General features: G+C 41.5%; 1 protein-coding gene across 2 annotated transcripts in view; it reads right to left on the reverse strand.

The window, feature by feature from the left end:
* shq1 (SHQ1, H/ACA ribonucleoprotein assembly factor) overlaps nt 1-24,005 on the reverse strand; it is a 130,121-nt gene that overhangs the window by 60,878 nt on the left and 45,238 nt on the right. The window contains exons 6-8 of one of the 2 annotated variants that reach the window (XM_067998906.1): nt 19,566-19,678; nt 17,247-17,386; nt 774-928 (exon numbers count right to left, since the gene is read on the reverse strand). In XM_067998906.1, the coding sequence (XP_067855007.1) occupies nt 774-928; nt 17,247-17,386; nt 19,566-19,678 (408 nt within the window). The remainder of the gene's footprint in view (nt 1-773; nt 929-17,246; nt 17,387-19,565; nt 19,679-24,005) is intronic. The other variant, XM_067998907.1, reaches the window with a different exon arrangement.

A 24,005-nucleotide genomic window follows, 5' to 3' on the forward strand; every position in this document is an offset into this window, starting at 1 on the left:
GACAAAACAAGATTGTTAACTTCAAACTATTAACAAGTTATGATTGATTTTGCTCATATACCAGTAATCTGATTGCACTGATTGGAAAGTAACTAACATAGAATGTTGAGACTTTGTTTATGAGGGTGGGAGGGGGAGAGAAAAGCTGTAGGTGGAAAAGAAATACAGCATCACATGGGGGGAAATGGAGTGATGCAGTGGACGACAACACTGTCCCTTCCCCTTCTGGAATCTGAATGAAATCCAGCTCAGATTATAAAATCTCTCTCTCTCTCTGGGCCAATATACAATATGTATAAGCAGCGTGTGTGTGTTTGTGTAGCACAGAAATGTTTGTAGCTCAGCACTGTCTCAGCCATACAGCACATAAAGGTGGCTTAAGCTGGGAAATAGTACAATTGACATCAATGTAATTAAGCATGTTTTTCAGAGTTTGGGGTTAAAAGATATTGCTCTAGCCTGCAACTATCTGACTGTATAATATACTGAAGTGCTCTTATTAAAACATTCATGACATGAAGCAAGTTAATAAAAATAAAAGTTAAAACTGATAAAAATTAAGGGCACTAGAATTCTACAAAGAATTTGATTAGGAGGTCGGTGATAAGATGAAAAACAATGATGTTGAATTTGACCTCGCGGTGCTCGATGTTAGTTGTAGATACCAAAGGTTGGAAAAAACATTTTGTTCCAGCACTGAGATTCCTCACTGTAATGAGCACAAACATGTTTTTTTTGAAAAGTCAACTGTATGAATTAACAGGTAGACTTACATTGGTTTCCCCTTCAGTACTGCGGACTTCATAAACATATGCAAGAATTATGTCAACCAGGCTGAAGTAAACATTCTGGCAAGACCTTTTATCCAACAGGTAATTCTTGTTGGTGAATTTTCGCAGCTGTTCCTTTTCATCTTCAGAAAATATGACTGAAGGCAAGAGTTAGTTTTTTTTAAAAATAACACTTCTGAAAACTTTTAAAAGACAAAGTTTTAGATGGCATTTATTGTAAGTAAATTTTATAACAAATTTATGTTCAGTAATACCAAGCTCAGTTAACTGAATTGTTTTATTTTATTATCGACAAATGTTAGATATTAGAAAGAAGCTGGGAGAATTTTACTTCATTATAAGCTCAAGAGAAATAAAGCACTTTCAAAATCCACATAAAAAATAGAAACATATTTTTCTTCTAAGATATTTAAATATAAAAAGAGAATAAAACACACACTGACCAAAGTAAAACTAATTTATCACAAAAATAACCACCAGCTAATACACCAAAAAGCACATCTTCCCGTAAGATTATTGATTTGCAAGACAAAGATAAATAGATCTTAGCCCATCCAACCTTGAATTGTGCAAATACATTGTGGTTGTGCAATGCTGCATTAAAGATATAAAAACCATATGTGGAAAATGTAAATCCAGAAAGAAGAATGAAGTGGTTTTACAGCTGAACTATTTGCCTGCTCAAAATACGAAAGCCATCTTATTAAAACATTCATGACATGAAGCAAGCTAATAAAAATTGAAGTTAAAACTGACAAAAAGCAATGGTACTAGAATTCAGAAAAGAACTTGATAAAAATGTAAAATATAATTAAAGTGTAAAAAAATCAAGTTAACAAACTGAAAAATATTTGCAGAAATGTTGCAAGTGAGAACAGATAAAGTTGGTGTTCGAAACAGCGAGGAGAAATGTTAAATTAGTTTTGTTTCACTTATGTAATTTAGAATTATTGCACAAAACACTATTGGAGTACAAAGGAGTGGATCTGTATCAAAGCAATTTTCCCAGCCAGATTTATAGTATTGAACAGGATCATATACACAAACAAGATTACAAATGTTCAAAAATGTAAGTATTACTGAAATGCAAAAATCAACAAAAATAAGATTAACAGGAAGATGAATCTGAATTATGAGGAAAAGTTTCTGATGCATAGCAATGAGGAGTGGATTAAAGAATTAACTCAAAAGGTCATGGCCCGAGGGTTAACCTTATTCATTTCAGGGATTTGTGACAATGTCATCAACATCAAGGTTGGGTGTGAAATGGTTCGAGTATGTTACCATTCAAATTGCTGAATATACACTGCCAGTCAGTTGCAAACCAAAAGTAGCTTTTAGACTGACACTCATTTCGTTCAAATTCTAAGAGAATGATATCCAGGAGCCAGCTTTACAATTCTGCTCCTGGGATAAGAGCCAGGTTTAGTGAGCAGAGAGCTGGCTCATGGGCACCAGATTGCCAGAATGTGAACTAAACAACTGTTACTATAGAAGCAGCTAGTATAACTCAGGTGGCGTTGTAGCTCAAGAATGGGGTCAAGACCTTCGTCGTACCTGACGCTGGAGGCAGAGGCAACCATGTCTTTTTAATTGCTGGCTGGCTGAGTAGCTAAATCTTCCTGTAAAGGCCAGCAAAATGGCTCTGTGCTTGCAATTTCATACATCTGTTACCCAGCAAGGTGCAACAGCTAGATATGATAATATATTTTCTGATTTATTCTTACAATTCTTGGCAATGCATGAGGCCTATAATAATCAGGGTGTTCACTACTTTTGAAGTCAATTACTGTGCTCTTAGAACATGGGATTTTGCCAGGGATCAATGCCTACTCAGCAGCCAAATACCGTAACAGAACTCATTAACAATCCTCTACTATTGTTGCAAACTCCTCCTTCTGGCACTGTGTTAATGCCCCAATGTGCAGTGGCATCACAATCTTGAACCAGGTAGAATTTAGAGATTATCTTATACATAATCTTTTTAAAAGCCAAGGTATCGCTCTAACCTCATACCAGATCAAGTCTCACTATTTCATTAATGCTGCCATCATTGTATCATGATTTATACTCAAAGTAACATAAATGGGGAATCAAATTCCAGAACAGAATTGTTAAATCAAAAGTGGTTCCAATTGGGTCAAGTCCACAGGTGCATACCTAAGCTGGAGATTTGCCAGTGCAATAGCAGTGTGTCCAGTCCAGTCTAATATCTGGAGCCAATCATGGAATCAGAATGTTAAAGCATAGGCAAAAGCCATTAAGCCTGCACTGGTGTCCTTCTCCAGACAAGCCACTAATTCCAATCCCACTTTCTTGCTCGGTTCCAATTCCTTCACAGATCATATTTCCTCAAGTAACTGATTCACAAGATCACAAAGTAATTACGGAGAAGGCGGCCACTCTGCATATATCAGTTTATTTGTACAGAATGACCCTCAAGTTCCTTATTGCATAATCTAATTGGTTCTTAAACATGGGTATCATTTTTGCTTCCACTCTTCTATCTGGGAGTCTATTCTGTGTATTGATCACTCTGTGTTAAGAACTTCCAGACATCATTCTTAAATTTGCCTCTCTGTCATCTCCTTTCAAGGCTCAAGTTTCTCCAGTCTTTACTCATAATGGAAACCTCCAGGACTGGGATCAGCTTCATGGCTCTTCTCTGGATGGCATCTAATGTTTGAATGTCTCCATTAGTTTTATTGGCCAGAGCTGGATACAGTATTCAAGGTGTGCTCCAATCAGAGCACTGTACAGTTTAATCATGACTCCTTCTGACTTGTATTCTGCTGTTTTGGCTATACAGTTTAATACAATATTGGCTTTATTGAACCTGCAACTCAGGGGCAGGGAAGTCTCTGCCCCCATCACATGCAGGGTAACTGGATCCTGCTGCCACTTCTGGTCTGGGAGTAAAACTTGGCCTGGGGAGATTGACCTCATGAACCAGTGTTGACAATCAAGGAGGGTTCCAGACAATAACTGGACCAAGTATCAGGACTATCACCTGACATCTGTCGTGTAGCCCTGGTACGAGGCTTTGGTCACTTTGGCTATAAATGGGTGCAGTCAATGAACTTTTATCCTGGCTCCTCACAACTTGCTGCAGACATACCTACTAGTCCTTTTGTTGAGGCGCTCCTCACCAGCGAACAATGGACTGTACGGATGAGAGGGAGCGGGGAAGAGAGGCTAACGCAAAGACTCTCTCTCACTATAATCCACTCGATGTGCAGGTTTCTCAGTTGTCACAACTCATAAGTCAATTGGACGGGAGACTCAGTCATCACTACTACAGAAAACCTTTTTATTGTCCTGGATGTTTTTTCCCTCAGTTTCTCGCATACCCTTGCCTTTTTAATCTCCCCTCTTTGTTGTTTTCTATATTCTTTATTTGTTCTGGCTTTTATTATCTATGTCACATAATAAACATAAGAAATAGGAGCAGAAGTAGGCCAAATGGCCCCTTGAGCCTGCTACGCCATTCAATAAGATCAGGGCTCATCTTTTACCTCAACTCCACTTTCACACCTTATCCCCATATCCCTTGATTCCCTTAGTGTCCAAAAATCTAGCGATCTCAGTCTTGCATATACTCAACAACTGAGCATCCACAGCCCTCTGGGGTAGAGAATTCCAAAGATTCACAACCTGCTGAATGAAGAAACATTTCCTCATCTCAGTCCCAACCCTATAAGCACAATGCTTTTTTTAAAAAAAAAGTCAGATTTGATTTAATCTCCAATTTCATTTTGTCCCTGAAGCACTCCCTTTTTTTCTTTATTAGAATGTATTTTATTTGCTCTGATTGGAGCACACCTTCAATACTGTATCCAGTTCTAGCCAACAAAACTAGTTTATTTGAACCATTTCTACCACCTGGTTAAATATTACTTATCAATGCCTCGATTTGGCAATTTTTCCTTCCATTTGGAGCAAGGCCCCTTTTTATCTTGCTATGATTTTTTAAAAAAAAGTCAAGTACCCTTGTTCTCAACTTTTCTCTTATCTTACAGTTAATCTCATTTTATTGGAAAAACAGTGATCACAAAAGTTTTCAGGCTTCTTTCTTATTCCACTTCATTACTAAGAAGCAGGTCAAGCAGTGCTTCCTTGCATGTTAGAGTACCTATTATTGGCGGAGAAGGCAATCCTGGCTAAATGTTAAAAAAACTCCTCTTTCTCACCACTAACATTACCCTTGTCTCAGTCTATTTTAGGATAATTAAAATGCCCTACGATTATAATGCAATTGCTAATACACACAAGAGAATTACAGATGAGGAAGGCCATTCGGCCCATTTTAATTCATCCAATCAGATGCAGTTTACAGTTCCCATCAATGCAGCATCCAATTGTTTCTCAAAACATTCCAGAGTTTGCATCTCCATTACTCTCTTTGGGAGTCTGTTCCATGCGTTGACCACTTTGTGTGAAGAGGAATTTCCTGATATCAATCCTAAATTTGCCCTTTACGCGTTTGTACTGTCCTACTCTCAGAATTTAATTTGAAGTAATATGCTGAATTACCATTTTAATGAAATGAATGAGCTACAAGTTCCTTGAGCCTATTGGCATGACCAGTTGGTTGTGGATGTCCTTTTGTTGAGGCGCCCCTCACCAGCGAACAATGGGCTGTACGGATGACCGTCTTTGGGTGTTGTAAGCAAGCTCACAGGGATGTTGTCACTTTGATTATTGATTTCCAATGCAAAATTGTTCCAGGGGCTCAGGCTCCCTGCAGTTCCACACATCCTGCGTGCTTGTATGATGTTGTCAACATCAACAACTTGCATTTATATAGCGCCTTTAACATAATAAAATGTCCCAAGGCGCTTCACAGGAGCGATCAAACAAAATTTGACACTGAGCTACACAAGAAGATATTAGAACAGGTGACCAAAACGTTGGTAAAAGAGGTAGGTTTTAAGGAGTGTCTGAAAGGAGGAGAGAGGGGTAGAGAAGCGGAAAGGTTTAGGGAGGGAATTCCAGAACTTAGGACCTGGGCAGCTGAAGGCACGGCCACCAATGGTGGAGCGATTACATTCCTGGGTGCGCAAGAGGCAAGAATTGGAGGAGCGCAGAGATCTCGGAGAGTTGTAGAAAAACAAGGATGAGAATTTTAAAAAGCGAAGCGTTGCCAGACCAGGAGCTAACGTAGGTCAGCGAGCACAGGGGTGATGGGTGAACGGGACAGGATATGGGCAGTAGAGTTTTGGATAAGCTCAAGCTTATGGAGGGTGGCAGATGGGAGGCCATCCAGAAGAGCATTGGAAGAGCTGAGACTATGGGGTACGGTAGCATAGTGGTTATGTTACTGGACTAGTAATCCGGAGTTATGAGTTCAAATACCGCCACGGCAGCTGGTGAATTTAAATTCAATTAATTAAATAAAAATCTGGAATTAAAATACTAGTATCAGCAATGGTAGCCATGAAACTACCGGATTGTCGTGAAAAGCCATCTGGTTCACTAATGTCCTTTAGGGAAGGAAACCTGCCGTCCTTACCCGGTCTGGCCTATATGTGACTCCAGACCCACAGCAATGTGGTTGATTCTTAATTGCCCTCTGAAATGGCCTAGCAAGCCACTCAATTGTAAAATCTCGCTACGAAAAGTCATAACCAGACGGACCACCCGGCACCGGACACGACAACGGCAAACCAAGCCGAGTCGACCCTGCAAAGTCCTCCTCACGAACATCTGGGGACTTGTGCCAAAATTGGGAGAGCTGTCCCACAGACTAGTCAAGCAACAGCCTGACATAGCCATACTCACAGAATCATACCTTTCAGCCAACGTCCCAGATTCTTCCATCACCATCCCTGGGTATGTCCTGTCCCACCAGCAGGACAGACCCACCAGAGGTGGCGGTACAGTGATATACAGGAGGGAGTGGCCCTGGGAGTCCTCAACATTGACTCTGGACCCCATGAAATCTCATGGCATCAGGTCAAACATGGGCAAGGAAACCTCCTGCTGATTACCACCTACCGCCCTCCCTCAGCTGATGAATCAGTCCTCCTCCATGATGAGGACCACTTGGAGGAAGCACTAAGGGTATCAAAGGCACAAAATGTACTCTGGATGGGGGACTTCAGTGTCCATCACCAAGAGTGGCTCGGTGGCACCACGACTGACCGAGCTGGCCGAGTCCTGAAGGGCATAGCTGCCAGACTGGGCCTGCGGCAGGTGGTGAGCGAACCAACACGAGGGAAAAACTTACTTGACCTCGTCCTCACCAATCCACCTGTCGCAAATGCATCTGTCCATGACAGTATTGGTAGGAGTGACCACCGCACAGACCTCGTGGAGACAAAGTCACGTCTTTGCACTGAGGACACCATCCAACTTGTTGTGTGGCACTATCACCGTGCTAAATGGGATAGATTCAGAACAGATCAAGCAGCTCAAAACTGGGCATCCATGAAGCGCTGTGGGCCATCAGCAGCAGCAGAATTGTATTCTAGCACAATCTAACCTCATAGAACGGCATATTCCTCACTCTACCATTATCAACAAGCCAGGGGATCAACCCTGGTTCAATGAGGAGTGTAGAAGAGCATGCCAGGAGCAGCACCAGGCATACCAAAAAAATGAGGTGCCAACCTGGTGAAGCTACAACTCAGGACTACATGCATGCTAAACAGCGGAAGCAACATGCTATAGACAGAGCTAAGCGATTCCACAACCAACGCATCAGAACAAAGCTCTGCAGTCCTGCCACATCCAGTCATCAATGGTGGTGGACAATTAAACAACTAATGGGAGGAGGAGGCTCTGCAAACATCCCCATCCTCAATGATGGTGGAGTCCAGCACATGAATGCAAAAGACAAGGCTGAAGCATTTGCAACCATCTTGAGCCAGAAGTGCCGAGTGGATGATCCATCTCGGCTTCCTCCCGATATCCCCACCATCACAGCAGCCAGTCTTCAGCCAATTCGATTCACTCCACGTGCTATCAAGAAACGGCTGAGTGCACTGAACACAGCAAAGGCTATGGGCCCCGACAACATCCCAGCTGCAGTGCTGAAGACTTGTGCTCCAGAACTAGCTGCGCCTCGAGCCAAGCTGTTCCAGTACAGCTACAACACTGGCATCGACCCGACAATGTGGAAAATTGCCCAGGTATGTCCTGTCCACAAAAAGCAGGACAAATCCAATCCAGCCAATTACCGCCCCATCAGTCTACTCTCAATCATCAGCAAAGTGATGGAAGGTGTCGTCGACAGCGCTATCAAGCGGCACTTACTCACCAATAACCTGCTCACCGATGCTCAGTTTGGGTTCCGCCAGGACCACTCGGCTCCAGACCTCATTACAGCCTTGGTCCAAACATGGACAAAAGAGCTGAATTCCAGAGGTGAGGTCAGAGTGACTGCCCTTGACATCAAGGCAGCATTTGACAGAGTGTGGCACCAAGGAGCCCCAGTAAAATTGAAGTCAATGGGAATAAGGGGGGAAAACTCTCCAGTGGCTGGAGTCATACCTAGCACAAAGGAAGATGGTAGCGGTTGTTGAAGGCCAATCGTCTCAGCCCCAGGACATTGCTTCAGGAGTTCCTCAGGGCAGTGTCCTCAGCCCAACCATCTTCAGCTGCTTCATCAATGACCTTCCCTCCATCATAAGGTCAGAAATGGAGATGTTCGCTGATGATTGCACAGTGTTCAGTTCCATTCGCAACCCCTCAAATAATGAAGCAGTCCGAGCCCGCATGCAGCAAGACGGCTTGGGCTGATATCTGGCGCGAAAGTTACTTGCCACTTAAGTGCCAGGCAATGACCATCTCCAACAAGAGAGAGTCTAACCACCTCCCCACGACATTCAACGCCATTACCATCGCCAAATCCCCCACCATCAACATCCTGGGGGTCACCATTGACCAGAAACTTAACTGGACCAGCCATATAAATACTGTGGCTACGAGAGCAGGTCAGAGGCTGGGTCACCTGCGGTGAGTGACTCGCCTCCTGACTCCCCAAAGCCTTTCCACCATCTACAAGGCACAAGTCAGGAGTGTGATGGAATACTCTCCACTTGCTTGGATGAGTGCAGCTCCAACAACACTCAAGAAGCTCGACACCATCCAAAATAAAGCAGCCCGCTTGATTGGCACCCCATCCACCACCCTAAACATTCACCCCCTTTACCAGCGGCGCACTGTGGCTGCAGTGTGTACCATCCACAGGATGCACTGCAGCAACTCGCCAAGGCTTCTTCGACAGCACCTCCCAAACCCGCGACCTCTACCACCTAGAAGGACAAGAGCAGCAGGCACATGGGAACAACACCACCTGCACGTTCGCCTCCAAGTCACACACCATCCCGACTTGGAAATATATCACCGTTCCTTCATCGTGGCTGGGTCAAAATCCTGGAAATTCCTTCCTAACAGCACTGTGGGAGAACCTTCACCACACGGACTGCAGCGGTTCAAGGCGGCGGCTCACCACCACCTTCTCAAGGGCAATTAGGGATGGGCAATATATGCCGGCCTCGCCAGCGACGCCCACATCCCATGAACGAAGAAAGAAAAAAAAACTCGAGGTAACAAAGGCATGGATGAGGGTTTCAGCAGCACATGAGCTGAGGCAGGGGCAGAGATGGGCGATGTTACGGAGTTGGAAGTTGGCAGCTGGCAGCCTTGGTGATGGAGCAGACATGTGGTCTGAAGCTCATCTCAGAATCAAATAGGACGCCATAATTGCAAACAGTCTGGTTCAGCCTCAGACGGTGGCCAGGGAGAGGGATGGTGTCAGTGGCTAGAGAACGGAGTTTGCAGCAGGGACCCAAGAGAATGGCTTTGGTTTTCCCAATATTTAGTTGGACGAAATTTTTGCTGATCCAGTAACCGGACAAGCATTGTGAGAAATCAGACAGTGGATGGGTTGGGAGAGGTGGTGGCGAGGTAGAGCTGGGTGTTGTTAGAGTACATGTGAAACCTGACGTGTTTTCGAATGATGTTGCCATGGGGCACCATGCAGATGAGAAATGGGGGCGGGGGACGGCGCCCAAGGACAGATCCTTGTGCGACTTGAGGTAACAGTGCAGGAGCGGCAAATTTTCATTATCCTTGCAATTTGAATTGAACAGACAAAAATGCACTGGAGCTTCATAGTTTAATCTAAACTTAGCAAACTTTATTCTCTTGCAATGCAAGGGATTATCATCATTTTGTGCTGAAAATTTCTTTATTTTAATGATGACAGACATTTTTCATCAGAACTTGATGCCTCTGACCAGCCCGGTTATTACTGGCACCATAAATCATGCAGTGGTTATTCTGGTGCAAGTCTCTCCAGTTTAAAGTCATTTGCACATAGCTCAGCCACTCAGTCATAGTGTTATTATTGAAGGGGTTAAGCATACAATAATTTATGTCAATAGGAGGATGTGTCTAAATCACATAAAATTCTATTAACTTCAAGTCCTACTCCCCCATTAAGGCATGTTTAATACGGTGGTGCTAATTATCCACAGCCGTGGTGCAATTACCATTCCAGACTTCCAGGCACAATCTTTGCTGGTTGACCTGAAGAATGTCAACTGGAACTAGTTTTTTTTTGGGGGGGTGCGGGGAATGAGGGAAAGAACTCTCACCAATATAAATGCATATTGAAGAAACAGCAGAAAATTGCAAGTCTCATTGCACAAGCAATAGCAAGAATTCCTCTCACATATCAAGCCTTAGTTGGAAACGTCTCCTCTTCATCAAATGACATCACAATCAACTGTGAATCAAACTTGTCCAGAGACTACTGAAACAAACCAATGTATGGCTGTCAGAACTCAGGCTCTTTCCAACATTCTTCAGGTATGGATGCAGCACAGGCAGTTTCCATAAGCAGACCTATGCTTCCTTGGAACCAGAATTGGTTCTCAACTGCAAGTTGTGAATGGATTGGTGTTCCTGGAAACGCCAGCACACCCACCCATTGCCAGAACCTACTGCTGGAGAAAAAAAATGGGAGCCATGTCGGGCATGGGGGAAGCGAGTGGGTTGGTGCCACAGGGGCTGGAGAGGGAGAACTCCTCCCCTGGTCGGAACACTAATATGATGGAGATGGTCTGCACCCTTGGTGTCACCCTACTTTTTTCTTCCATCAGACTCCTGAGCTGTTGCAGCCTGCTCCACTATGCCAGTTTTTCATACTTCTGCTGAGGTTTCAATCAAGGGCAGTCAAATTTAAATAAAACATTCGTAACAGCACTGAGGGACATCTGCATTGTCAGAGCTGCTGTCTTTCAGAGGAGATGTTAAAATGAGGTCTTGTCGGCCAGTTTTGGTGGATATTAAAGATCCCATGGCACTATTAGAAGTGAACCTTCCTGGTGTACTGGTCAACATTCATCAGTCAACCAACATCCACCAAATTAGCTGGTTATTCATCTCATTGCTATTTGTGGGACCTTGCTGCACACAAATTAATTGCCGCGTTTGCCTAAAAAAGTCACTACATTTCATAAAGTAAACCACTGCTTGTGTAGAGATTTGGGATGTAGAAGTAAAATGTACTGTGGACATGCAAGATCTTCATTTATGAGCAGGCCCATGTTCTACATTAGCTAACCTGGGATTTGAATTGTAAAACCAGAGACCCCCATACAATTTTATGCACAAAAGCAACTGTACTTCAAAATTTAGCATTCCACACTGAAAAAGGAATCCATTCAGACAGTTACAACTGCAAAAATGCACAAAGTATAATAAATACATAAACAACACAATTGATCCCCTCCTGTATCATCTACAATTAGATCTGTTCAGCAGAAGAAAACACATCAATCTCAGGCTTGTCTGATCTTATACTTTTCTCCTAAGACTTCTAACAGAACCAGTCCTTCGGAACAAATTAGTTAAGATTCACCACCAGTGTGCACCAACTGTGAAGAATGCCTATGCTGACAGAAAAGGGCTCTATGTTTATATGGAAGTATAAACAATTTACTCTTAGTAATGTGTTTCACCTCAAGCAGCATCAAAACTTCAGCAGCTGCTTCAAGTCTGTGGAATTATTTCAAGAGACTGTAGTTCAGAATATTAACTTGCAAATGTTTTATTGCATATTGAGATATGAAGTCCAAGGTTTCTCAGATTTCATGTAAACCTCAATTTTTCTCAACAGCAAGGAGATCAATTGTAGCTCCATATCCCAACTGAGATCAGCTAACTCACGACAGATTGGGGACCAAATCCAAGACCTACTTAATCTGTACATCTCAGCCACTCACTGCCGCAAGATGAACTATAGCCAAGTCCAAATTGGGACCTAAAAGCTTGCATCGACAAATTTGTTTTTTTAATATTTCTCCACCGGTGTGCAATTTGCCTTCCACTGTCAAGGGACAACTTCCACAGAACTGAGAACCTAGAGCATTATTACACAACCACTTCGAGGAGTGGTGCTGCAATATCAGTCATCGATGAATAGCAACAGTAAAGGCTGTATCCACCATGAGGACTGCACCATTTAATCATTTGAATACCATCAAGGAAAAACCATTCGCTAACTGGCTTGAAAGTTTCGGGTTAATGATTCAGAAATTCAGAATATCGCAGCTTGAAACTGCTACAATAAACAAGTTGGAATGATCAGTCACCCCCCGACATCATGGAGGGCACCGGAAGCTGATAAGACTGGCTAGCATGCTACTGACCTATAAAGATCAGGAAGGTGCTAGGTTCGATGCCAGTTCTGTGCTGCGTTAGCTGAAATCAAATCAGCACACAGCGCAGTATTCAGCATCTTTATGCTGAGGAACGGAAAAATATAAGTCGGAGATGCTATTCCTGATGTTATTCAGACTAAAATGTTTTAATTGGGAACAGCTTCAGACTCAACTCAGTGCTTAAATAGCACATTTATATTGACCATCTGGACTTGCACATGAAAAATGGCCACTTGAGCAGTGGAAAGAAAAATTGGTCATGAAAATATTGATCACTTGCATTCAAAAAATAAATACATTCATAATACATATAGGTGCACATTTTCAATTTGCTGCGAATTACTAGATCAGCAGGGTTCCACTTCAAGAATAAATGGAGCCATGCAACTTTGTTACCAAACATAATATGTTCATAACTTTATAAACATTAGTTTTTGGAGTGTCAGTTTATTTTACTTCAGAACTTAAAAAGGAAAAAATAAGGAAATAGGAACACAGTGGTCTCCAAAGTCATGATTAGCAGCAACAAAATCTGAAATATAGTTTCTGGACTCCATTGTTATCCTGCGCAAGAATATAGGCAATGGAAATTTATCTATCAAGTTAGCTTTATTTAAATTTTGTTCTGTATCGTTGACCCAAGGCAACAGAAGCAAACATGCAGTTTTAGAAATACCCAAGAGGTAGCTTGTGCTACCAAACTCAGCTGCTTGGATTTTTGACGATGGTACGGTGTTCAATTTTATTTTAAGTTATAAATGTTATTGCAATCCAAAGACAAACAAAATATAAAATTCTTCCCTGGTACAGCAAGTTAAGAAGGAAATTGAGCGTACTTATGTACTTCAGGTTCTGCTGCAGTGTAAAGTGGTTCATGGGTCTGAAACTACTGCATTAAACTTAAAGAAGGGCAATTATAATAGAATGAGGGCAGAATTGGCTGAAGTGGAATGGGTAAACAGATTAGATGGTATGAACATACAACATGGCAAGATTACTGGTATGCCCGAAGATTGGGAAAACTTCAAAAATCAGCAAAGGATGACTAAGAATAATAAAGAGGGAGAAAATAAATTACGAGAGTAATCTCGCAAGAAATATAAAAACTGACAGTAAAAGCTTCTAAATATATAAAAAGGAAGAGGGTAACTGAAGTAAACATTGGTCCCTTAGAGGATGAGATTGGGGAAATAACAACGGAAAACAAGGAAATGGCAGAGGAATTGAACGGATATTTTGTATGTGTCTTCACAGTAGAAAACACTAATAACATACCAATAATAGTAGAAAATCAAGGGGCAAATGGGAGGGAGGAACTAAAAACAAACAATCACTATCACTAGAGAAAAAGTACTAAGCAACTAATGGGTCTAAAGGCTGACAAGTCCCCTGGAGCTGATGGCTTGCATCCGAGGGTCTTAAAGGAAGCGGCTACAGAGATAGTGGATGCATTGGTTGTAATCTTCCAGAATTCAATAGACTCTGGAAAGGTCCCAGTGGATTGGAAAACCCCAAACATAACACCCCTTTTCAAGAAGGGCGTGAGACAGAAAGCAGGTAACAATAAACCAGTTAGCCTAACATCTGTCAATGGGAAAATGCATTTGGAGACTCATAATAAAACCATGTTGACTCTCCTTCATTGTATGAAGGGGAAATAGTGTCTGACAAATTTATTAGAGTTCTTTGAGGAACTAACAGGCAGGGTGGATAAAGGGGAAACCAATGGATGCAGTATATTTGGATTTCCAAAAGGCATTCGATAAGGTGCCACATAAAAGATTACTGCACAAGATAAGAGCTCATGGTGTTGGGGGTAATATACTGGCATGGATAGAGGATTGGCTAACTAACAGAAAACAAAGAGTCGGGATAAAAGGGTCATTTTCAAAATGGCAATCTGTAACTGGTGGGGTGCCGCAGGGATCAGTGCTGGGGCCTCAACTATTTACAATATATATCAATGACTTGGATGAAGGATCAGAGTGTCTTGTGGCCAAATTTGCTGATGATACAAAGATAGGAGGAAAAGCAAGTTGCGATGAGGACACAAAGTGTCTGCAAAGGGATATTGACAGGTTAAGCGAATGGGCAAAAATTTGGCAGATGGAATGTAATGTGGGAAAATGTGAAGTCATCCATTTTGGGAGGAAAAATAAAAAAGTAAATTATTTGAATGGAGAAATACTTCAAAATGCTGTGGTACAGAGGGATCTGGGTGTCCTTGTACATGAAACACAAAAAGTCAACATACAGGTGCAGCAGGTAATCTGGAAGGCAAATGGAATATTGGCCTTTATTTCTAGGGGGATGGAGTATAAAAAGCAGGGAAGTCACGCTACAACTGTACAGGGTGCTGGTGAGACTGCACCTGGAGTACTGCGTACAGTTCTGGTGCCCTTATTTAAGGAAGGACATACTTGTATTTGAGGCAGTTCAGAGAAGGTTCACTCGGTTGATTCCGGGTATGGAAGGGTTGTCTTATGAGGAAAGATTGAACAGGTTGAGTCTACACTCATTGGAGTTTAGAAGAATGAGAGGAGATCTTACTGAAACATACAAGATTCTGAGGGGACTCGATGGGGTGGATGTTGAGAGGATGTTACCCCTTATGGGGGAATAGTCTCAGAATAAGGGGTCACCCATTTAAGATGGAAATGAGGAGGAATTTCTTCTCCCAGAGGGTCGTGAATCTTTGGAATTCTTTACCCCAAAAAGCTGCGGAGGCTGAGTCATTGAATACATTCAAGGCTGAGTTCGACAAATTTTTGATCAGCAAGGGAGTTGTGGGATATGGGGAAAAGGCGGGAAAGTGAAGTTGAGGTAAAAATCAGATCAGCCATGATCTCATTAAATGGCGGGGCAGGCTCGAGGGGCCAAATGGCCTACTCCTGTCTCTTATGGTCTTATGTTTTCTTAATGTAACAGCAGTGATCTCAAGGTTAATAAAGCCAGCCATATTTACTTTACTTGCATGTAACCAAAAAGATCTTCAACGGAAAGAGTTACCCAAGATCCATATACCAATACTGCAACAATTTGAAATGGACTGAAACAGTCCAGCAGCAGCAGCACCATCAGTGTGCTGTGTGCTGTAATTCTGGTTGTGCTGTATAAGCTGCGGCTGAAAATAATCCCAATTTGCACAACGCTGAGCACAACATCAGGAACAGTTCTTCTAAGTCCATGATGAATTATTTGGTACCACCACTCCATTTTTAGTGGAATGCCTGCACAACGATAAACACAGCTCTGAACATTTTACCATACAAACACAAGCTTGCAGACAATGAAATGATATTCTCAGGGGCTGATTTATTATGGTGTGGAGATCTCAAAGAAATCAAGCTGTGCGGTTTGTTCACTTCAACTTGCACAAGCCTTGGTTAAAAACCTGAGGTTAAGTTATATCTCTGATAAAAAAATTATTTGTTCCATTAACAGAGACCTCCCCTCGCCAACAAGTTTAATTAAAAGATACAATCCTTATTATGCTGAATCTAAACTCCTAATCTTCAGCAGAGTGCAGTCACAAATAAAAGCTTATTTCAGCTTAAAATGTATACAATGCAGCTGCAGATCTTAATTTGAAGGTATTTGTTCTGAAAACCAAATAATGATACAATATAGCTTACCATTGTTATCTATACTGCCCAAGTATTATGCCACATATAATAGAAGTTGTTATGCCCATTGTTTGATATGTGTAAGCATCCTTTTATAAACAATATAAAATTTCGCACCTCCCAAACCCGCGACCTCTACCACCTGGAAAGACAAGGGCGGCAGGCAGATGGGAACACCACCACCTGCACGTTCCCCTCCAAGTCACACACCATCTCGACTTGGAAATATATCGTCGTTCATTTGTCGTCGCTGGGTCAAAATCCTGAACTCCCGACCTAACAGCACCGTGGGAGAACCTTCACCACACGGACTGTGGCGGTTCAAGAAGGCGGCTCACCACCACCTTCTCAAGGGCAATTAGGGATGGGCAATAAATGCTGGCCTTGCCAGTGACGCCCTCATGCCATGAACGAATAAAAAATTTTTTTAACATTGTTGATCATTTGCATCTATTTCACACAGCAATTTTTACAACCTATTAATTTGGATTTTGTGATTATGCTTTTAAAACACTGAAAATAGATTCGTTTGTGACCATTTGTGTGACCTGTGTTTGAGTGTCCAACTCTTACGAAAATAAATTAATCCTTTCACTGGGATAAATCTAAGGATTTGACTAAAATACCACAGCATCTCATTTTTTTCTGCAGTCTTCACAGGGTGTTCGAGATACACTTGGAATGAAAGACGAACATTTCAGCATTACACATGTAACAGGTCGCTTATTTCAAAACCTTCTGCCATACAACATTGTGAGCCATTTCACAAGAAAGATTAAAGCCTAGGGCTTGAAATGATCAGTTATAATCGAAAATCTGTACGGAGTATATGTAATTAATTACAATTAAGCATGCCAGGATTTTGAAAACCAATGATGTAATTTTGATGAATATAATTTTGGAATTGATCAATGCACTTAATTAGGCGTTGTAGCAAGTTGTTCTGAATGACATTTGTAACAATGTTTTTGGTATAGGTTTAGAGAGAAACAGAAGAACTGACAATTAGGGTGAAATGAAACTACAACTTCAGCACACTAGCTGAGGTGTTGCCAGACTAGAACTCCTACTAGATCAAGTGCAGAATTTGAACACAGGAAGTACATTTCGTGATCAGTTTGTTTGCTGGATTACAGTACCCATCAGCCACTCACCAAATTGTCTTCGTGGCTCTATCCAATCACACTGTTCATTCTGGGTTTTCTTTGCATCTTCTTTTGTCTTCTGAGTATCAGTCCACCAAGGTTTACACTTCAGCAGGTGCTGAATGGTATCATCCTCAAACAGGTCGGCACTGAAGGTGTGAGGATAGTCACAGGATCTTAACAGCATTTCTTTAACATCAATAATCCCAATCTATTCAAGAGTTAAAAGTATGTTTGTGCAATTTTCCCACTGAAGGTTCTGCTATTTGTTTGGCACAAAGGCTATTAACTTAGTAAATCCATTCGGGAACAATTTTAATTTTGACAAAATTCATCAAAATGTATTTAAGTTAACAAGTCTAAATATCTTCGTGCAGATGGGTTACGAGTTACACAATTCAATGCTCCTCAGTCATAACACCATAACTCAGCAGAGTCACAATTCACTATCACATTACAGAAAAAGTGTTTCTTGCTTGGTAGAGATGCTCACACTCCAGGAGTCCTACACCACTATTTACCAAGAAAACTAGCAGTGCCGCTTACATTTCCATATGCATCAACTCACACTGTGGCTAAGGGCTTATTATTTAAACTGAAGTGACATCTGGTTATTAACAAACACACAGGCTACAGTGGTCAACAAGCAGAAGTAATTCTTCAATCACAAGAAAAGCTTGCAAATTAAGTTCAAAGAAACAAGAAAACTGAAAATTCCAGGCTTGGAGCAGTGATGATTTGTTTGCATTAAACTGATGAAAAATATGATAATGCAACTAGAAGATTAATATAGGGAGTTGGCAAATGTAACTCTTACGTTATATACCTAATAAGTAATTGACCCTATACCCACATATTAAGTGTGCAGAGAACATTCTTTTAGACGGACGATACTGACTTAAAGACACGTTGAACATTTGGGCCTTGGATATACTGCTGGTATACTTTGGATTTCTACTGATTAAATAGCAAGAAACAGAAATACCTACGGTCTATGAAATAGATGTCTGAAAACTCGATAGCCGTATGTACTGCCTAAGAAACAATTATGTCAAGTCTAGAATTAAGTAGAATTTACTGTGCAGAATTTCTCATCAACTCCTAAAATAGTTCTTTTGCAAAACATTACAACATATCACATTTGAAAATAGAGCTGGCACTAAAAGAAAACCTTATAGGAAAAGAAAAATACAATACACCCTTAACTCCCACAGTGAACTAATATATTAGTAATTCGCCTTATTTGGTAGAAACCTATGCCTAACAAAAATTATACCTTTAAAAATCACTCCCTTGAATCTTTATGATAGACACATGTTGACAGACAAAACTTGTTGCACTTAGGCAAGAGGGGTGTGACCCAAGAGGGCAGGCCACAGCACACAAACAGAAACTGTGTGGATTGCTCAGTAGTCTGGGTGTGAGACTCAAACATAGTGGAAATATGTCAATACCTGTCTGATCATAAAAAAACCAGAGGTCTCCTGTTGTTGAAGGATGTTATGGAATCATTAACAATGGGGAAGTCCTGCGTTTTGTGGAGACCCGGTAAGGTGGGACTTTACACTATCTGCTTCTGCCTGAATATTTGAGATGTAGGAATTTGTGCTTTAAAGAAATGGACAGTGCAGAACAGCACAATAACATTTTTTTAAAAATAATTACTAGCAAAATTACTTATACCTCGTATGTATTTCTAGCTTTCCTTATAGTTTAGCCAACAGTGAGTAGCCTCTGGACATCATTCTGAGGCAAAAAGCTACTAACTATCTCCATCAGGAAACAAAAAAAAATCCCCTTGGAATCTTTATTTTTTTTACATTTTAGATTGGCTCAAATTATGTCACAGTAATGGTTGGATCCAAGCATTTTAGGACTGCTCTGCATATTGAAAACAAGAATTCAGAGATCTGCTGGGAGGGTTTGTGTAAAGGAACATTCTCTATTGAGGTCATGAATTCTGATAATCCCCAGTTCAATCAGAGTGCGCGCATATGTTCTCACACAAGTTTACAATATATTACATTAAATCAATTGAAGAGTGAGAAAGAGAGAAAGAATGAAAGAGAAAGAGAGAAGAAGAGAAACAATATGCATTTATCTAACATCTTTCACATAGCAACACATCTCAAGGCACAAAGTAGGAAAAGAGTGAGAGAGAAAATGAGAAACAAGATGAAAAGAAAATTGAACGTTATTAAGACACTGATAGACAGAGAAAGAGAGCAAGGATAGTGCTACGTGATAGCACCAAGGCTGATTTAGTGACAATATTCTAACAATAAAATTAAAAGGTACCAGTTTATTAAGTTCACAATGGTCACTTACAGATAATGATCAGAATCAAATTTGGCCTCTTCAGCAGCTAACCGTTTCTGCCGCCGTTCAACCATTGTGGTGCTATCTGGTTCCTTCAGGTCAATGACATCACTGAGCTCATGCTGGTGAAGCACAAAGTAATCATGACAACATGGTAGACTGACAAGATCTTCTTTTTCCATTACACCATGCTACAAGAGCAGTTACTGAAATTAAATCTTGAGACTACTAACAGCATAATACATACTGAGAATCATCTGGCACTGCATTCAGCCTAGTCAGTCAGCAAAACATTCAAAAGTTCCTGTTCTGAAAACAAAGTTGGCAAATTGATTTCAAATGATGTGAAGTTTTCCCAGTTGCTCTTGGTATAAACAAGTACCTCCTTTTAGAAGAAGGGGATCATTTTAAGCAATATGAATTGCAAATATCATCCAAACAGATTGGGCTCGAGCACGATGCTGCAAATCATGGAGGTTCATCTGATTATCGATAACCAAACCCTCATGAGTCTTGTCCCAAAAAAAGGTATGTTAGACTTTTGAAACAATTCACAATCCTTCATTACATGAGTAGGGCAAGCAATGGTACTGTTGAATCTTTTTTGCTGGCCAAGCAGCACTGCTTTGTTTGAAAGAAAAACACACAATAGCCTGGTCATTCCAAATGGTGTCTCTAAAAAGCAGGGGGATACAAGGTTTATCCGGCACATTTCAGGTCTTTGTCGTGCTTCAACAGGAAGGTTCGGATTGGAGTCTTGCAGGGACAGAAGGAAAGGACAGAGGGGACAATTATCGAATATACGATAATATTTGAGATGCAGGAATTGTGCTTCAAAGAAATTGACAGTACAGAACAGCACAATTACATTTTTTAAAAAGTAATTACTAGCAAAATTACTTATACCTCATGTATTTCTGGCTTTCCTGATATTTTAGCCATCAGTGAGTAGCCTCTGGGCATCATTGAGGCAAAAAGCTGCTAACTATCTCCATCGGGAAACACAAAAAAAAATCCCCTTGGAATCTTTATTTTTTTTTACATTTTAGATTGGCTCAAATTATATCGCAGTAATGGTTGGATCCAAGCATTTTGGGACTGCTCTACATATTGAAAACAAGAATTCAGAGATCTGCTGGGAGAGTTTGTATGAAGGAACATTCTCAATTGAGGTCATAAATTCTAATAATCCCCAGTTCAACTACAGACAGATTTGGCAACATGGAAGAACACACATCCACAGGTCTTGTGCATGTACAGGTAGGACCAAGTCACTTAAGTGACTCGTTTATTCTGGCAGTGGACCGTCCTCCCACATTGGAAGAAAGCCAACAATAGTGAAAATGAATTATTAGCTTATAAGAGTTCAGCCTAATTATGGGCAGAATCCAAAATGCATACTCAGTGCATCCACTGAAGGCACTTGGCCTCTGGAAGCACACACTGACCCTGCAACAAAAACAGCATTGTGTCCCTGACAGCGTTTGCTGTTCCATGCAACTCTGTAAGGTAACCTGGGTGTCACTAAGAGAATGTTTAAGAATGCAGCACAAGGGAGCTTTTTTAAAAAAAATACAGGAGCAAACTGCACAGAAATGCCTCAATTCCCAAGTCAATTATGTCTTAGTGTAATCAACATCATCACTTCCAATCCCATCAAGTGTGCTCTATTTGAACAAGTTTTACACAAATGGTTTTAGTGTAGTTTTGGTGGATTTTTTTTTTGCACAACACAATGCATGTAACAAGATGGGGAATAGTTTACTGAATGAAGAAATGTTACTATTTTTTTTAAAGCGCAAAATTTGATTTATTTCAGACTGACTAAATACAGGAGATTACTGTTTCTAGTGACAGGAGTCAGGCAAGGTGCATAACAGCAGCAAATTATTTTAATTGTAAGAATGGCTTGAAGATGTCAAGTGTTTGCAGGAAGCTGCACAAGTCTTTCATGCTTGCGTATTATTTTCTCTGCAGGTTAAAGACAGATCTGGACATAATGTTACCCCAGTATATGGTAAACTTTGTACCACATTAGAGTGTTATGACACCAATTTATCACACTGACCATACATCCACACCAGATGTACAACTGGAAATATCAGGTACATTAAAACAAAACACTGCACTTCAAGGTCTGTATCGATAATCAAATCAGTTTAATTTTTCTCATGCATTTGCAGATCAGTAACTTTAGGCACAATGGACAACAAGCAAAAGTACTACATTTTCCTTCATTGCAACAGTGACTACACTTCAAAAGTACTTCATTGGCTATAAAGCGCTTTGGGGCATCCCGAGATCATGCAAGGCTCAATAGAAATGCATATCTTTCTTTTCTATCATAGCTATAAGGTTCTGCAAATGAACTATGAATTTAATAATTATGTTTGTTATAAATCTTTTCCATTCAAATATAAGATTTACATTTCCCAAGAAGTCACTCACAATTTTTCACACAAATTCCTTCCACTGGTTGCTCAAATGGTCTCCAATATTATTCCCTTTAATCTACCGCCCAAAGCAATGAATGAACAGGAGTTTATATATAAAAAACTATGTTTAGCCAAGTAACAACATGTTTAGCCTAAGGCTGTAAACAATGAAGTAGGCTTTCATGTGCTCGAAGATGAAACTGGTTACTAATTAATAGACACACACATTGGCATTTTTGACTGCACAGGACCTTGGACTGTTCAAATGAAAACGAAGATTTAGTGAATTTCAGCTATACATTGAAAACATCTCCTCAAAAACATGTACAAATGATGCAATAAAATACAAATCAATGTATTAGATTTCAACCAAGCCCAGCCCTATCTCAGAGTGCTCTGCAGCTTCTTCCCATTCTCCGGACTCATGTTCACCAGGAAATCGACCTTCGGTTGCAACACGGGGAACGACCAATCATCTGTACGTGGTCCAACGCTCAAACAGTTTCAACTATAGTACTACCACTTCGCAGACTGTTGTAATCACCCAGTCATTAAAAGTCCGTCCCTCAACCCCTCCACTCTCCCCAACTACTGCTTCCTTTCTAACTTCCTCTTCCTCAAAAGCATCATCACCACCCATCTTATAGAAACATATTGTGTGCCAAAGACAAGGCTAAAGCATTTGCAACTATCTTCAGCCAGAAGTACAGATTGGATGATCCATCTCGGCCTCCTCCCGAAATCCCCACCATCACAGAAGCCAGTCTTCAGCCAATTCGATTCACTCCACGTGATATCAAGAAACGGCTGAGTGCACGGGATATAGCAAAGGCTATGGGCCCAGACAACACCCAGCTATAGTGATGAAGACTTGTGCTCCAGAACGAGCTGCGCCTCTAGCCAAGCTGTTCCAGTACAGCCACAACACTGGCATCTACCCGACAATGTGGAAAATTGCCCAGATATATCCTGTCCACAAAAAGCAGGACAAATCCAATCCAGCCAATTACCGCCCCATCAGTCGACTCTTGATCATCAGCAAAGTGATGGAAGATATCGTCGACAGTGCTATCAAGCGGCACTTACTCACCAATACTCAGTTTGGGTTCCGCCAGGACCACTCGGCTCCAGACCTCATTACAGCCTTGGTCCAAACAGGGACAAAAGAGCTGAATTCCAGAGGTGAGGTCAGAGTGACTGCCCTTGACATCAAGGCAGCATTTGACCGAGTGTGGCACCAAGGAGCCCTAGTAAAATTGAAGTCAATGGGAATCAGGTGGAAAACTCTCCAGTGGCTGGAGTCATACCGAGCACAAAGGAAGATGGTAGTGGTTGTTGGAGGCCAATCATCTCAGCCCCAGGACATTGCTGCAGGAGTTCCTCAGGGCAGTGTCCTAGGCCCAACCATCTTCAGCTGCTTCATCAATGACCTTCCCTCCATCATAAGGTCAGAAATGGGGATGTTCGCTGATGATTGCACAGTGTTCAGTTCCATTCGCAACCCCTCAGATAATGAAGCAGTCCGAGCCTGCATGCAGCAAGACTTGGACAACATCCGGGCTTGGGCTGATAAGTGGCAAGTGGCAAGTGTCGCGCCAGACAATGACCACCTCCCCATGACATTCAACGCCATTACCATCGCCAAATCCCCCACCATCAACATCCTGGGGGTCACCATTGACCAGAAACTTAACTGGACCAGTCACATAAATACTGTGGCTACAAGAGCAGGTCAGAGGCTGGGTATTCTGTGGCGAGTGACTCATCTCCTGACTCCCCAAAGCCTTTCCACCATCTACAGGGCACAAGTCAGGAGTGTGATGGAATACTCTCCACTTGCCTGGATGAGTGCAGCTCCAACAACACTCAAGAAGCTTGACACCATCCAGGACAAAGCAGCCCGCTTGATTGGGACTCCATCCACCACCCTAAACATTCACTCCCTTCACCAGCGGCGCATAGTGGCTGCAGTATGTACCATTCACAGGATGCACTGCAGCAACTCGCCAAGGCT

This window comes from Heptranchias perlo, chromosome 17 (genome assembly GCF_035084215.1).
Source record: "Heptranchias perlo isolate sHepPer1 chromosome 17, sHepPer1.hap1, whole genome shotgun sequence".
Taxonomy (NCBI): Eukaryota; Metazoa; Chordata; class Chondrichthyes; order Hexanchiformes; family Hexanchidae; genus Heptranchias; species Heptranchias perlo.